This window comes from Manacus candei, unplaced genomic scaffold (assembly GCF_025592945.1).
Source record: "Manacus candei isolate 608988 ecotype Guabito, Panama unplaced genomic scaffold, ASM2559294v1 h1tg000062l, whole genome shotgun sequence".
Lineage (NCBI taxonomy): Eukaryota > Metazoa > Chordata > Aves > Passeriformes > Pipridae > Manacus > Manacus candei.
This window is the reverse complement of record NW_026138110.1, coordinates 429336-444342: the sequence shown is the minus strand read 5'-3', so window position 1 is coordinate 444342 and position 15007 is coordinate 429336. Positions and strand designations below refer to the sequence as shown.

The following is a 15007-nucleotide window of genomic DNA, read 5'->3' as shown; positions in this document are numbered from 1 at the left end:
TTATTTTGAGGGCAGCCTTTCCTGCAGCAGCCCCTGTACTGAGCCCTGTTGTAGGTACTCTTTGAATCACCTGACACACTCTAAATTCCACTTTCTTCTGAGATCCCAGAGGCCCTCCATTCTAGAGGTGGCACATTTGGCCACATAAACAGCACAGGCAGAAGAGCCTTTTTCTAATAAATGTCAAGGTGAGTTGTCAAGATAGGAAGCAGTTTCTACATCAGTAGAACTGTGCCTTCTCTGCTCTAACTTAACTAATAAACCCACTTTCCAAGGATGCCTTCTCCTTAGCTTTCACTTAGAACAGGCAAAGCAAGCTGTTTATTCCTAAACCTTTATCTGCCAAGAAAATTTAATTCCCCACTAAAAGCCATATGGTTTGCTTTCTTTCCTTCCCTCTTGATGTCTTTCCCTCTCGGAACATCGCAATAAAGTCCCTTTTCTCACACAGCCAAAGACCTGCCTCATATTGTTTTTGATGTTCTCTCCCATCCCCATCTCTCTTTATTGCCTGCATGCTACATAAACACCATTCTTCCAGTACATCCTTAGTAAATGCACAACCTGCTACCTCTTTTCCATCTCACCAACTTCACAGATCTTTCATGCCATTTTTTTCACGCTGCTCTGGGCTAGCCTTGCCTTTCTTTATAAGCTTTTAATGTTACTACTTTATTTTGCACTACATCTGTTTCAGCTTTCGCTTGTTCATGGTTTGTTTCTGCAATTGTTAGTGACACTAATTCTCTCTCTGTTAACTGTCACAGACCAAAGGTCAAATAAGGGCAGAGCAGAACCAGAACTACAGCCTAGACTTTAGGATCTTGGAATTGCTTCAGCTTTGCAAAGCTCTACAGAAATGCCTATAGCTAACCCTTCTAGCCACAGAGGGAGGGAGAAAAGACTCCGTGGCAGATGGGGATTAGTTAAAACTATTCTCATCCTAAGGAATGAGTGAGACATAAAAACCTTTTGTGTCCATAATTTTGAAGTAAAATTGTTCTTTACCTTTTCTAAAGATTCCTCTTCATAGCCCCTGCCAGACTTCTCCATCTGCTCATCGGTTGACTCCACTATCACAAGACTAGTTCTCCTTGGAGAGGGGTCATCCTGGTGGAGCTGGGCATCCTCGGGCTCCTGGACGATGGGAGAGTCACCTCTCTGTGCAGAGGACGGGGGCTGTGGGGATGCTTTTTCTGTCTCTCCCTTGGCTGTGCTTGCTGCTTTCCCAGTTACCGGTGCCATAGACTGCTCAGTTCCTGGAGCTGTGACCCTGTCAATCACAGGTCCAAGAAGTTACCACCATGCAGTGCTTCCCAAGTGCCATAAATGGAACACTATGCAGTGAATAAATATTGCTGCGTCACCTGTCACCTAGAAATAACTGGTACTCCTTGACAAGAACTACACAGTCATCTGGCTGGGCATCCCTCTCACCTTCCCAAGCCAATCTCCAAATGAATATCCAAACCTTGCACCCACTTCTACAAAACGTGGCACTTGTAAAATATTTCAGCGAGCTTCACTGTCACCTGTGCCCTCACAACTCTATATATTACCTACTAGTATTTTAGGTAAAGAGATCGCTATAGATGGATGAGGAGCAACTACTACATTAATTGCAATCTACAAAGCTGCAGGGGAGGAGAGACCAACTTTTATGTAGAATTTCAGAGCCTTACCAAACAGAAACTTCGTAGAGAATCTGGTGTTGATTGTATTTCTATTTTCACGGTTGGACACTGCTATGGTTTCACTGCTGTTGCAAGTTATTGAAACTTATTATTACATACTTTACTATGCAACATATATATATGAAGGAAGCACATCTAATTCAAGCATATGTATGTGCAATATTGTTGTATAATTCCTCTTAAAACATCTTCTTTACAAGCTATTTAAAACTAGCCCAATTTTCCTCCAATTTTTGGACCTGCAGTGTAGTGATATTCTCCTGCCATCACTCCTCTTGTGTAGTATTGGCAATATTGTCTCACATGTCTTCTCTATTCCTCAAAAACATTCATTTCTTCAGGCAAACCCTTAGGAAGCATTGGTATTTTTACCTATTGGTGCAACAAAAGTCTTCTACCTTAGATGCTCTTTTCTGTCTCCCACTCTCTCTGTCCTGGCTGTAAAGCACATCCTGAGCACAAGAGACCATCTGCTGGACTCAACTGCCCTTTGACTGTTTGGAGCTGCATCTCCACATCAAATCATTGATCAACTTGATCAACCCAGTGGAGAGGTCTCAGCATGGTCACAGGATTAGGGATGGTGTGGATAAATAAATGTGATCCGTTTCAAGTTCCTTTTCAAACGACACCAACCCCACTGAGAGCCCCACAGAAGAATTCAGGGTTAATTCCACTAAGTTTAACATCACTTCCCACGTAACACACAAAAACTTATACACAGTTTGGAAAAAAACCAACCCCACCTCTACATTAACCCTCTTTTCTTCCATGTGCACTACACTTGGTTATTGCTTTGTGTTTACAGTGACAAAGTGACTTTCTCTCCTGAGCCTTAAGGCTTCCTTCACATGGACTGAAAAACCAAGCCTGGGCACAATTGCAGGAAAATGAAACAGCATTCCTGTGTTTCAAAGAAAACTGTAAAAATCCTCTTATTACACAAAGAAGAGGGAATCTGTTCCACCTAGGTTTCACCCTGGTCTCTTGACACTTACGAATATTCATGTTGTGAAGCAGATGGTTTTCCTGGCACGTCTTGGGGTTTCCCTGAGAATTCGGTTTCTACTTGTTCCTTATGTGCTTGCCTCAGGAGCTCAGCCATGGATACCTCTGCCTCGCTCCTGGGAGTACTGTCCTGAAAAGGAGAATAACTGGCAGACACTTCTTCCTCGGAGACGAGAGGAGGGTGTTCGGTTGGCTCACTGTCTTTAGATATTCTGTGGTGTTCCTGTTTGTGTCTTGAGCTGTACACTTCTTCTTGCAGTGCAGAAAACCCTTCAACAACACACAGAGGAGAAATGGCATTACGAGAAGGCAGGAACTCCCTCTTGTGCTCCATCTGCATTCAAAATGTGCATGGGACACATTACCTGCAACTCTCAAACATCTTGAGTGTGACGGGACATAACCTCTCTTAGTAGCTGAAGTAACAATAGAGTACCACTACTATTGCCAAATTTGGACAGTAACAGACAAAATAAAGTTCACCCAGAAATTTAACTAAATTAATTAATCTCGAAACCCTCAAAGTATGCAAGAAGATTCACAACAGGATTTGATACAAGAACTAGCTCATTTATGTGCTTTAAAGCATAACAAACACACCCACTCACCCCCAACCCCTAATCTCAAAGCAATATTGAATGAAGCACATAGAAGACTCACTTCTGTACTCACATAATTTGGAAGTGTTTCTTCAGTTTGCAATCAATGATCTAATCCACCGAACTTTTAAACTTAAGAAACGGAATCATGTCCTAGCAGAATAACAATACCCTGGATGCTTGAGTTTTCCTTTTACAAATCTCTATCAAATCCTAATACAACCTTCTGAATTGTCATGAAAGTACTTGTACGAGCAAAAGAACCCCAACAGACTAGGCAAAAGTCTCTGAGTACATTATTTGCTTGCTAAGAATCAGTTACAGCGCAGATCTTATCCCTGGTGAGACAGTGACCCGTGTGATGCCAGGCTTGCATTCACTCATCCATACTACCCGTGCTTTCAAAATGGGATTCTAGTGCTCAAACATTTCCAAACAGAAGCTTCTGCCAACTGGCTGAGCAGCCACTTACCTTCGCTGTGGTCCAGTCCTATGGACTGTTCCATCTCCGTGTAGGTGCGGGTGCCGTGGACCTGCGTGGAGTCGATGCCGCTGGTCTCCATGAGGTGAACGATATCCATCCGGTTGATTTTCGTGAGACATTGGGTAAGATTTGTATCTGTGGCATCAGAACAACACCGTGGAACTCAGTTAAGAATTAAACATGGCCTCTCCTTTCTGTTTTCCACGTGAAAGGCATACGTGGGATACCGACCGATACAATATCATATATAAATTACAGATGCATTTGGAAGCGTTGCTATGCAAAATCCAAAAAGAACCGAATGGCTGCTATAAAAATTGATTTTTTTCCTTTAACAATTTTGCCACGTTATACAGATAATACTAGAAATAACACTCCGTAAGTATAATCCATTCTTTCCATAGGCAAAATATTGCCCAAATTTCCTCTTTGTGATTACAACACAATCAAGTAGCAAATAGGAGACAGTCAGATGCCAAATGGAAACGAACCTGTTGCGTGTTTCCCATCCCTTTCAAGCCAGTACTTGAGGAGTGCGTGGCTCTGGTCTTGAAGTGAATTGGGATTTTCGATTCGGATCTGGTGAATTTGCTCTTCTGTGAAATCCAGTTCTCTTGCTAGCTCTGAAAAAGAAATCCATCTCTGTAAAGGGGTCATCTAGTACTCCCCTGGACTCGTTTCATTTACAGAAAAGTAAATGTCTATGAGTTACAGCTGAACCCCAAAATCTGAAAAAACAGGAAACTGGTGTCTTTCTGATGAACAAAAACCAACCACTATTTCACCCTCCACAGTAACATTTGACAAAGTAATCTTTAATAGAAGCAATCTTTACCATAATATAAAAAGGACTATTTATGGAGGTCTATTAATCTGCCCTCCCTATAACGCCATAGAATATTAACGTCTATCTTGACAAGCACCCACTTTTTTCTAGTTTTGTTTTCAGAGCTGTCTATTAATTTTTTAGTGTATTCCTAATCTGTTACATTGCACAGGTCCAAGTCCTACTGATTTCAGGATAAATCCATGTTGGGATGAGTGACCCATCCTCCCAGTTACTCTATGGATTGAAGCACAGGACAGGAAAGGAAGAGGTGAGCAACATAAGCAAAAAAGTATCAGTGATGTTTTGCATGTACTCTGAGGGCACTTCTGAAAACAGTATAGAACACAATCTCCACTATCAAGGAACTAAAATGTTTTCCCTGGTATACAGCTATTCCCTAACTCCTAGAGCATGGCTTATTTTCAGGAGCCTGATACTGCTCTAGTGAGAGATATAAAAAAAGTGCAGACCTGACATAATTTTTTGCATCAATTGTTTTTGTCAGACCACACAGTTTGACACAGCAGAGAGATTTCTGCACAGCTCCTTCTCTTTGTAAGAGCCTTGGAGCTGGTTTTCAGTGATATCTGCAGGTCATTCCGTGTTCCTTTCACTTGTCCCCAGTCCCATTTGCTGCCTCAGGTCTATTAAACCCACAGTCCCAAAGTGATTGGTAAAGAATAAGTTCCTCGTTACCCACTTTAGGAATCTTCAGTAACCCAAAGACAGTAAGCTGATGAAATATTTCCATAAAACATTTTTTAGATAATCAGGAAAAGAAACAAGAAAAGAGTGCGGACCGTCCTTTTTCTCCAGAGCAGAGGACGTGCATTTTACCTGTCCAGCTGAATCCAAGATGATCAGCGATGTGGGCCAGTCTTTCCTCTGTCCTTTCCTGATCATCCTGCTGATCTAAAGGTCAAAGAGAGCTACAAGTTGCCTTTTACAAGTTAAAACCAGTTTCAACGGGTGATACAGTCCAAGAAGGGAAGGCGCTGTTTTTTCTAACTGCTGTGTCTAAATGCGAACAGGCTGCATAACTAGAGCAAGGATTATAAATCCCCAGGTTAAAAAATAAAACCAAAAAGCTTGATTTTTTTTTTTTTTTAAGAAGCACGGGACTATCTATATTTTCCATTTGAAAATCAGGCTTTCCAGTGAAAGTTTAAGCCAGGACTGAAGCGCCTACTGTGACTATCTGGGCCAAGCACTTTTTTCTAAAACTTCATTTTGACATTAAATTGAAGACTTTATCTAGGTTGAGAGCCATAATTTTCCATGCCTCCTTAGTAAATGCCAGGGTTGAAGAATTCATTGGGACCGGTGCTTCTGATTACGTCCTTTCTGTAGCAGGGAAAGTTCTGTTCAAACAGACCATATAGCACTTTGGAATATGGTCTGTATTTGAGACACTGTTAATTTAAGTGTCTTTGACTCTTCAGACTAGGGAGTGAGACAAAGTACTCACAACGAAGGCAAGGAAAAATCAGGTGGCCATTCGTCAGTCTTCGTTTATTCAGCTAAGGGTCAGACTGACGGCTCCTCCCATCCCCACAGCTAATTTGAGGATGGCAGAGTTTGAGTTTTGATTTTCCCTGAGCGCACACACAGACTGTGATACCTCAGAACCAGGACATTGCTTAGGGTTCACGATACATGCACGTGTCATTTCAGCTCCTGGATTTCCACTGTGGCGGCTCAGCAGGAGTACACAAGTAGGCGAGAGGAAAACCGAACCCCAGAAAACTTGTACTAAAATTACCGGTGACTCAGAGCTTTCTTGAGACACAGATCATCCAAAAAAGGAACATGAAAAGCTGAATTCTTTAAAACTTCTGCAGATCTCTTTGTGTAACAACTCGAAAGAATTTGCCCGTCTCGCTTGCAATCGATGCCCAAATATTTTATTATTAGTAAAAGTTAATAGTTAGTAACAGAGCCAGGGAAAGTCAAAAGCCAAAACGTGCATGACCTAAGCAATAGCTTTAATGGCAAAACAATAGGTATTTTTAGAAGTGTTTTTGTTTCTTAAGGCAACACTTCCCACAAGCACTTATGGTTTGCAATCTTGAGATCGGTTCACAGACAAGAACACAGACACAACACAAAAAAAAAACCAAACACGGCTCACAGGGGGGAAAAAAAAAAAACAAACGCACAACTAACCACCAAAAGCTGAAAAGAAAATGCCACACGTGTTACACCCATACACAAACACGCACACACACACGCACACACACACACCCCAAAGGAAACAGAAAACAAAAAAGTTTAATTCATGACATGCGTCGCACAGGGAATCCCAGTCGTTGGCAAATACCTTCAGCATGGTCATGGACATTTTCGTCAGGGATACGTTCAATCTGAGTCTCTACAGACTCATCCCAAATGGGTCTGGTGTCAAAGATGTCTTCAGGAACTGACTGCTGAGTCTCACTGGATGGCACATTTTCAATAACTGAAACTTCTAGGGCGCTACTGCTTTCATCATCTGAAACTAATTCTTGTTCTCTCTCTGACTGCGTGAGTCTTTCCACTAATTTAGAAGCTTCATCACTAATTTCTTCAAAGAACTCTATGGAGTTTTTGTAAAGATCAAAAAAATGGTCCTTACTTTCTTTTGTGGGACTAAAAGCACCGCGGGAACCTGTAGTGCTTCTGTTTTTAACTGGCAACCGCGATGAAAATACCTTCGATCTTGCTGTTGCTGCCTCATCTGAGTCTAGCTCAAACTTCATCTCGCTCTCCCTCTCTCTGGTCTCTGCTTCCACCTCAGCATAACTCCTAGCTTTGACTGAACGCTTAGCCTTTGGGTCCACGGGACTACTCGCGTCAGATTCCGATTTACTCCGGTTATCTTGTTTCGTAGGTACAGCGCTCGTCACGTCGAGAGCTTTGGGGGACTCCAGCTTGCGGGCAGACGCGTCCGCATAGGTGTACTGTGGTTCGGCTTTTTGGGAAGCGGATTTGACGGGAATTTTAGACTTTGGTTTTGCTTGCTCGTCTTTTCCTTCACACTGTGAACTGTCTAGGAAGTCGTCCGGGGAAAGGCTCTCGTTCTCCGACTGTTGCGAGGATTGCGATGCGGCGGCAGCTGTTCGGACGGGGATTTTGGATTTGCTTTCACCAGAAGGCACGCTCTCCATTAGAGCAGTGGGGATTTCAATCACAGATCTCTGTTCCTCCGGGGAAGAGTCCGGGGACTCCTCGCCCTGTTCGGAACTAACTGATCTGGTGACTTTGGAAAAATCTAATTCATCTTCTACCGCACACTGCTCAGGAGAGATGGGGCAAGGCACCTGACTGCTATCAACCGTGTCAGTCTCCGTTCTGGAGAGGGGCTCAGCTTCAGAGGCAGCAGTTTCTTTCTTTGGTGATTTTGAAGAAGCTGAAATACCCATTTTAATTGGAATTCTGGATTTAAGATCTGCTTTTGAGGTGCCTGTGCTGACACCTTCACCTGTGATTTCTTCTGATTTATCACTAGACTCGGGTGACGGGGGTGAATATTTCACTGTGTCTTTTTCTGGTGTATCTGACTCCTCTGATTCTGAAGGTGCAAATGGGTTCAGCGAGCCCTCCAGCTTCGAAGATTCCTCCTCTGCTGCTTCTTTCACTTCTTCAGATAATGAAACTTCTTCCTGAGGTTCCTGCCCACCCTGGAAGAAGTGAAAGCTTTCATCTGGGTAGTTCCTTTTGGTCATGTCAATGGCTCCACTTCTAGTCATCTCAAACAACTTGCCTTCCTGAAAAAGAAAAGGGTTTTGTTCGCTGAGTGGCGTCCCTTCTTCAGTGGGTGTCCTGGCCGGTGTCGTGTCAGGGGTTGTGCCTTGCGATCGCCTGTCTACCATCAACCCGAATATCTTTTGTTCCTCTTCTTTCACCCGAGCTTCAAAAGCTTCATCGTCTTCACGTATTTCGCTCCACATGTCAGAATCCACATCGGTTCTAGTGATGACAACGTGACCCATCAGTGTCTCCGTTTCATCTCTTATATCCTCAAGGGCAGATTCAGCTAATTGCGTGGAATCTGAGGACAAAGACCCTTGTGACGTGGTCTGAAATCCATGCTCTGGTTTGGGCTCTATTTCCATATACACTTCCTCTGAAGAGCAATACTCACTGCCTGTGTCTCTGCTAAGTAAAGCTTCACCCGTCTGATCTTTCCCTTCTGCAAGAGAATAGGTTTCCCTAGAGTGCAGACTTCTACCAGATCCTACCTCACTTTCAGAGTCAATAAAGAAATGTCCAGAAGACACGTTTTCATAAGGGCTCACTATATATGGAGCACTACTGTCAGTGGCATCTGCTACACAACTGTCAAGTTCCACTGTTTCAGTGGTAAGGGATGGATACTCTGGTAATGGTTCCTCAGCAGGACTATCTCTTTGAGATGTTTCGAAACCTGTATCTGCTTTTCCCAAATCCCTTCCCAAAGCAGAATGGTCAGTGGTATCATCCTCAGCCAGTTTGCCATCTTGTGGTACAGAGTACTGGGTGCTACCATGCCCACAAGAAAGGCCCCCTGCCCTCTCTGACACAGCTCCTGCAGAGATGAGATCTCTGTGTAATGCTGCCGCGGGTCTGACATCCTTTTCGGTAGCCTCGCATTGCTCGAGTGTTAACGAAGACTCAGCGTGAACTTCTTTCTGAGGACTGTCACCAACGGAGTGACAGAGAGCACCCCCAGGTCGTGTGACTGTCTCACAGTCACCTGTACTGCCACAACATTTAGATTCAGTGCAACCATCAGAATGACAAGTGCCTGATTCTCCCGTGGAAACCTCACAGCTGCGCCCAAGGATAAGCGGTTCCTCTTTGTCACCTTTGCCTTCTGTTTTAACTGTGCCCATCCCGACAGAGCATTGCTGGGAATCAATGGGTTGGAAACCTGCTTCGTCGGGGCTGGAGCTGGAGTCCACACTGGATGGTAAAGGTGAGGGTGGCTGCACTCGGATCACAGGCTCCATTAAGAGGCCTGAGTCGGCTTCTTTTTTGAGCCGGGTTAATTCTGGCTCGCTTTCCGAAGAGGAAGAGCTTTTCCTAGATTCAGTTGCAGGTGTAACTACTGTAGGTACGTCTTTTTCTACTACAGCCGTTGGCTCTGCTGTTTCGGTTTCACATGGAGCTTCCGAGCTGGCAACCACACAAGATTCATCTTGCTTACGATTCTTTTTGTAACCTCTCTTCTGCTTTGCTTCTTGCTCCAATTCATCAAACATTTTGATTTTGGTCACCATTTTAAACATCTCCTCTTCAGGGGTGAATCTCTTCTTCGGTTCGCTTTCCGAGTCATCCTCTGGCTCTTCGTTGACTTCAGGGATCGTGGCCGACTTCGGTATGTTTGACAGTGACTGCAAGTCTGCCGTTTTAGGTGTGATTTCGTAGCTAATTTCTTCTGAACTGGGAGTCTCGGGTGAAACGGGACTTTTCCCCGAACTCTCCATGAGGGATGTTTGCTCTAGACTGTCATCATCGGCACTTCCCTCGGGGTCACGGAGAATCCTGGAACGCACGGATGCCAGCTCTGGGCAGCCTTCTCCTTTGCTAAGAACAGGTTGCAGAGGACCCTGCCCCAAAATACAAGCCTTCACTGTTGGTTCTACGGGGCTGCTTTCAAGGGAATCACGGCAGGGAGACTCTTTCATAGGACTGGGCTCCAAAGAGTCGGGTGTTTTGTGTGATGAGTTATCTTCTAGCACTGGGCTTGCTTCCAGGGAGTCTTTATGACTTATAGTCAAAGAGTCATCTGCAACTGGGCTAAAGCCTTCACTATCATGGCTAGCAAGTGAAAGTTCCAATTTCTGGGGACTTCTAACTGCAACGCGGCGTTCACAGGTTATATCTTTTTCTTTCTCTAAAGCAGTGTCATGTGTTTCAGAAGACTTAGTGAAATGTGCAGTGGTTCTGGATTCTTTATCCCTGCTAATATCTTTCATAATGGAAGCTGAGCTACTTTCTTTAAGTTTATCAGCCTCTTCTTCAGAGGCTGTAGGTACACGCTCTTCTGATAAATGGTCAGAATGAGACTTACTAGTCTCAGTAACAGCATCTAGCTGTCTCTCAGTAATACCTTTTTCATCTTCCTTTGAGGAGACTTCCTTCGGAGAGCATGTTTCAGTTGTTGTGTGTGCTCTAGCCGCTCCTTTAGCTTCCTCAGTTGGCCCATCAGTTTTCTTTGGCGAGAATGAAAGGCTTTCTGGGCTCGTTTCTGGAGTCTCTGCAAGACCCTCATGCTTGTAACTTTCCTCAGAGCTGATCTGAGGGGTTCCGTCAAGTAGACTGCCTGGAGAGTCAGCCACACCTTCGTGTTTAAGGCTCTCTGAGCTCCCATCAAAAGCACCACTTTGCAGAGAAAGAGCGGGAAGGAATCCATCTTTCCCATCCTCTGTGGGAAAAGCAACACCAAAAGGACTGGTCAGTACTTGCTCCAAGTTAAGTTCTCCCTCCTCTGTCACCGAGAGGTGTCGGAACTGTTGGTATTTGTCATTATCCTCCAGTTCTTCTTTAATGACGTCAGAAAAGTCTGTTGAGGTTTTCCTGTCGGGGCTGATCTGGAAGTCAGGATCTCCTTGGTCATCAGAAGGCCTGCCCTTCCCAGATGCCATTTCTTTCGCACTTGCATCAACTGCTACAGGAGGGAGAGGTTCCACTGGCTTCCTGCTGCTCTGCTCTTTCGCCTGGTCTTTACCACCAGCTTTCTTGGTGGTTTCAGTGGTAGAAATTTGCGTTTTGCCTTTTTTGGGTTGCGGCTCTTTCTCTGCTTTTGACACCGGGCTCGGTTTGTCCTTCTGTTTGTCTGTCTTGAGGCTTGCGACTCGCCTCGTTTCGCTCTGCAAAGGAGTTGTTTTCCTCCGAGTTGTCTCCTTCTCAGGGGTCTGTTGCTTCTGTTTGACAGACTTGTGCTCAAACAGGCCAGATATGTTCTTGGATGGGTCTTGCCCTGACTGGAAGGCTTTCATCAGCTCACGAACTGACATGGTCTCTTCGAGTCTCTCGGTCTTAGAAGAAGGCGAGACGGGCGGTTGGGCTTTGTGTGCTACTGGTTTCTTGACTTGTGCTGGTTTCTTAGGTGCTTTCTCGGCAGGGCTTTCTTTTGCTTGAACTCTGACGGGTAGTTTGGACCGGCCTTTTTGCTCGTCTTCCACTCGTTTCTGAAGAGCTTTCACTTTATCTTTTATGGAGCCAATGGGAGTGTCCTCTATAACAGGGGACACGGCTTTAGCCTCTGGAGCAGCTGTCACCTTTAGGCCAGGTTCCCCGCCCTGCGACTCATCTGCAGTGAGCTTTGGTAGTCTCAGCTTTTCTCCGCTGCTCTGCACCTTGCCTTCCTTTGGCTTTGGTTTCTCTTTTAGTTTTGTCCTGACGGGCTTTTTAACTTCTGAGGCCGCTTTCTGTTGCTCCTTTCCAGCTTTTGGAGATTCTTTTCCTCCTTTTTCAGAATCCCTGCTTATTACTGCAGTTTCAACCTTCTCTTCTACTAAGCCCTCTTGCAAGGCTCGTGGTTGTACCTCAGGAAGAGAAACGTGTGTTTTTAAATCCTCTACCTTTCCTGCCGTGCCTGGCTTCCCCTTTTTTGCTGTCCCTTTGTCTACCCTGACATCTACACCGGCTGGCTCCGTGACTTCTGAGGGAGCATTTCTTCTGGCCTCTTCGATTTCCTCATCGCTGACAATGATCCATTCTTCTTCTACAGGCTCTTGTTTGGAAAGGGACTTCTGCAAAACATGTTCTTCTCTGGTATAGGATCCCCCTCTCAGAATTTCATTTACTTTTTCTAAGTCCTCTTTCACTCTTTCAACTATTTCGAAAGGCTCTCCTGGCTCTTCCTCAGCAGGTTTTCCAAGATCTTTCACTTTAATGGAGCCTGATTTATCAGAAGGGTCAGTTGTCAGGATGGCAGTCATTTTGATCAAATCTTGTTTCATCTCAGAAACTTCAGACAACAGGTCTGGACTGGCTAGTACAGGGACTTCATTAACCAGATGGCTTTTCAGGATAGATGTTTCTGTAGACTCTGTCTCGTCATCTTTGATGCAAATGAAAAACATTGAAAGTAAAGTGGAAATCAAAAATAGAGATTGGAAAATGTAATCAGGACTGAAAATGACAGTCTTTGGTTGCAGTGGTGGGAAAGTCAACAAAATGGGCCGGGAATGATGGATCCACAAGATCTGAGGGTACAAGAGCAAAGCAAAGCTAACGGGGGAGGAAAAAAAAAAACAACTGAAAAGGAAAATGGCAGGAAATAACTTGCTTCACTTTATCGCTAGAGCACAACCACACATACAGTATCAAAGCTGGAACAAACCAAATCAGGACACCACTAAAAAGAAACCAAAACAACAACAACGAAATTTCAAACCAAAACCAGAAGAAACACAGTGAAGTTACACAAAGAGAGGCATCTCAAGATTGTTCAGATGTTACAGATCAATGTTCAAATAAAAAGAAAAAACAAGAAAAAAGGGGGAAAGCATTAGAACTGATTGAAAGTCGATTTCCTCTAAGAGAAAGCCAGTGTTAGCAAACTGTCAGAGTAACATCGGGTTAACGGTTTTGTTTTTCTTAATGACCAAAATAAAAGGTGAAAAGTAATTCTGCAGTAATCTAAAATATGACCAAATACGTAGAGATCTGAATCAGCTGCAAACCGGCATTTCATCTAAGGGGATTTCACACCTACACAATGAAACAAACAGTCTTTTGTTTTAAGAGGCATGGTCCTTTCCTTGGAACATCCTCATTGACAACTAATGAACTGACTGAGGAAAGAGAAGACAGAGAAGAAAAGGAGAGAGAATAGGAAAAAACTGTGAATCAACTCAGAAGTGATTTCAGAGTTTTAAAAAATGTAATGTATGGCAACCCAAAATCAGAGACAGTCACACTAGACACATACGTACAATTCATGTAAGGCAAGTTATTTCCATGCAAAGCAAAGGTGTTGCAAATGCTGCTGGGGATGTTGTAGCTTCGGTTAAAAAAGAAGAGCTCTAAAAATTAATCATATAAAAATTAAAGGTACATGAGAATCCTGTAAGGCATACTGTGGTGAAATATTTGTCTAATCTGGCAATCAAGATACAGGAAGCTGGCTGCAGCAAATTCCCATTATGCCACAGCTGCCTGCTGGGAATGTTTCTTTCTTTCAGCAAGGACTCGTAGGAAACGGATATTGAACAGAATGAAACGGTGGAGGACTGAAGCAAGTTACGAACAGAACACAATGCTTAGGAATTACAACTGGACATTATTTCCCTTTAAAGGTAGCACGTCACATGGAACTGCACATTTCGGCACTCCAGACTTAAAGCCAAAGCTCTAATGCAAATAAGGAGAACCTAAGCAATACATAAGTAGCTGTATTTATCTGTAAAAAACAGCTGTTTTGCTACACTGTTCTCCTGGGTGTAGCGAATGCTAAAAGTCTGTGGTGTACATTAATTACAATCAGGTCAATGAGGGGCATTATGGTGCTGAAAATGTGGCCTTTTTGTGCCACTGTTTTGGTGTGAACTGTCCAGCACACACTGAAATGCTGGTCAGTAGCTTCACAGACTTGTAATATATATTTTCATCAATATCAAATGCATGACTGTCCCACTGGTCAAAGAAGCAAGTTAATTAGCTGGAAGCAAAGCGGCTCCTGTGGGAAATAAAGGGCTTCTCTGTGGCCTGGGGAGCTGGTGGTGAGGAAGCAGCGGTGGAACAATGCAAGATGTGGCACTTTAAACTGGAAACAAAACAGATGTCATTCTTTCCCTAAACAGATCCAAGAAATGGCTCAATTGGAAGTAGCTCTCGTTAGAGACTCTCTTTAGTCTGTGTAGGTATTTGTTTGATTTGCATCTTCTCCCAAGGAGAACTCAGTGACCCCCTCGCCCTCAGTTTCTAACAGTAGCAGCCTGATTCCGGAGGTACAAGGGGTACACGTGCTGTGCCAAGCTTTAATGTCACATTTCCAGCCATATTTCACCACAGTACAGGGCAGGGAGGGCGGGGAGGGTTAAACAGCCTGGTTACTTTGGACAGTATCGCTTTTTGGCACGCTTGTATTCCATGAGATCCATGGAATACACGGGAGCCTTCACTAAGTTTTCATTAAAAGCGATACTGTCCTCTGTCTCAAGTATGAGGCGAGGATGGGTGTCAACAAGTGGAGAAAACAAAAAAAATGGAGGGATGAGCATCCATACAAGCAAAATAGCAATAGCAGGATCACTAGGGATGTCAAAGGAAAGTAAATGCTTAGATGAACGGTTTTAAATTGTTAATTTATACGTTAAAATGTATTTAATTGGATAGCTGCTTCGATAATAAATTGTTTTCTAGTAAAGTATTGATGTTATTAGCAACAGCAGTTAAAAACTTAGCTCTCTTTCATGCTTAT

General features: G+C 43.8%; 1 protein-coding gene across 17 annotated transcripts in view; it reads right to left on the bottom strand.

The window, feature by feature from the left end:
* Nucleotides 1-15007, bottom strand: part of ANK2 (ankyrin 2) — a 185844-nt gene that overhangs the window by 17040 nt on the left and 153797 nt on the right. For 12 of the 17 annotated variants that reach the window (XM_051804878.1, XM_051804887.1, XM_051804881.1 and 9 more), the window contains 5 exons: nt 5452-5526; nt 4277-4408; nt 3774-3920; nt 2693-2972; nt 1009-1273 (listed from right to left, as the gene is read on the bottom strand). In XM_051804878.1, the coding sequence (XP_051660838.1) occupies nt 1009-1273; nt 2693-2972; nt 3774-3920; nt 4277-4408; nt 5452-5526 (899 nt within the window). Of the gene's footprint in view, nt 1-1008; nt 1274-2692; nt 2973-3773; nt 3921-4276; nt 4409-5451; nt 5527-6934; nt 12644-15007 lie in introns of all 17 variants that reach the window. The other 5 variants (XM_051804874.1, XM_051804875.1, XM_051804872.1 and 2 more) reach the window with 2 other exon arrangements.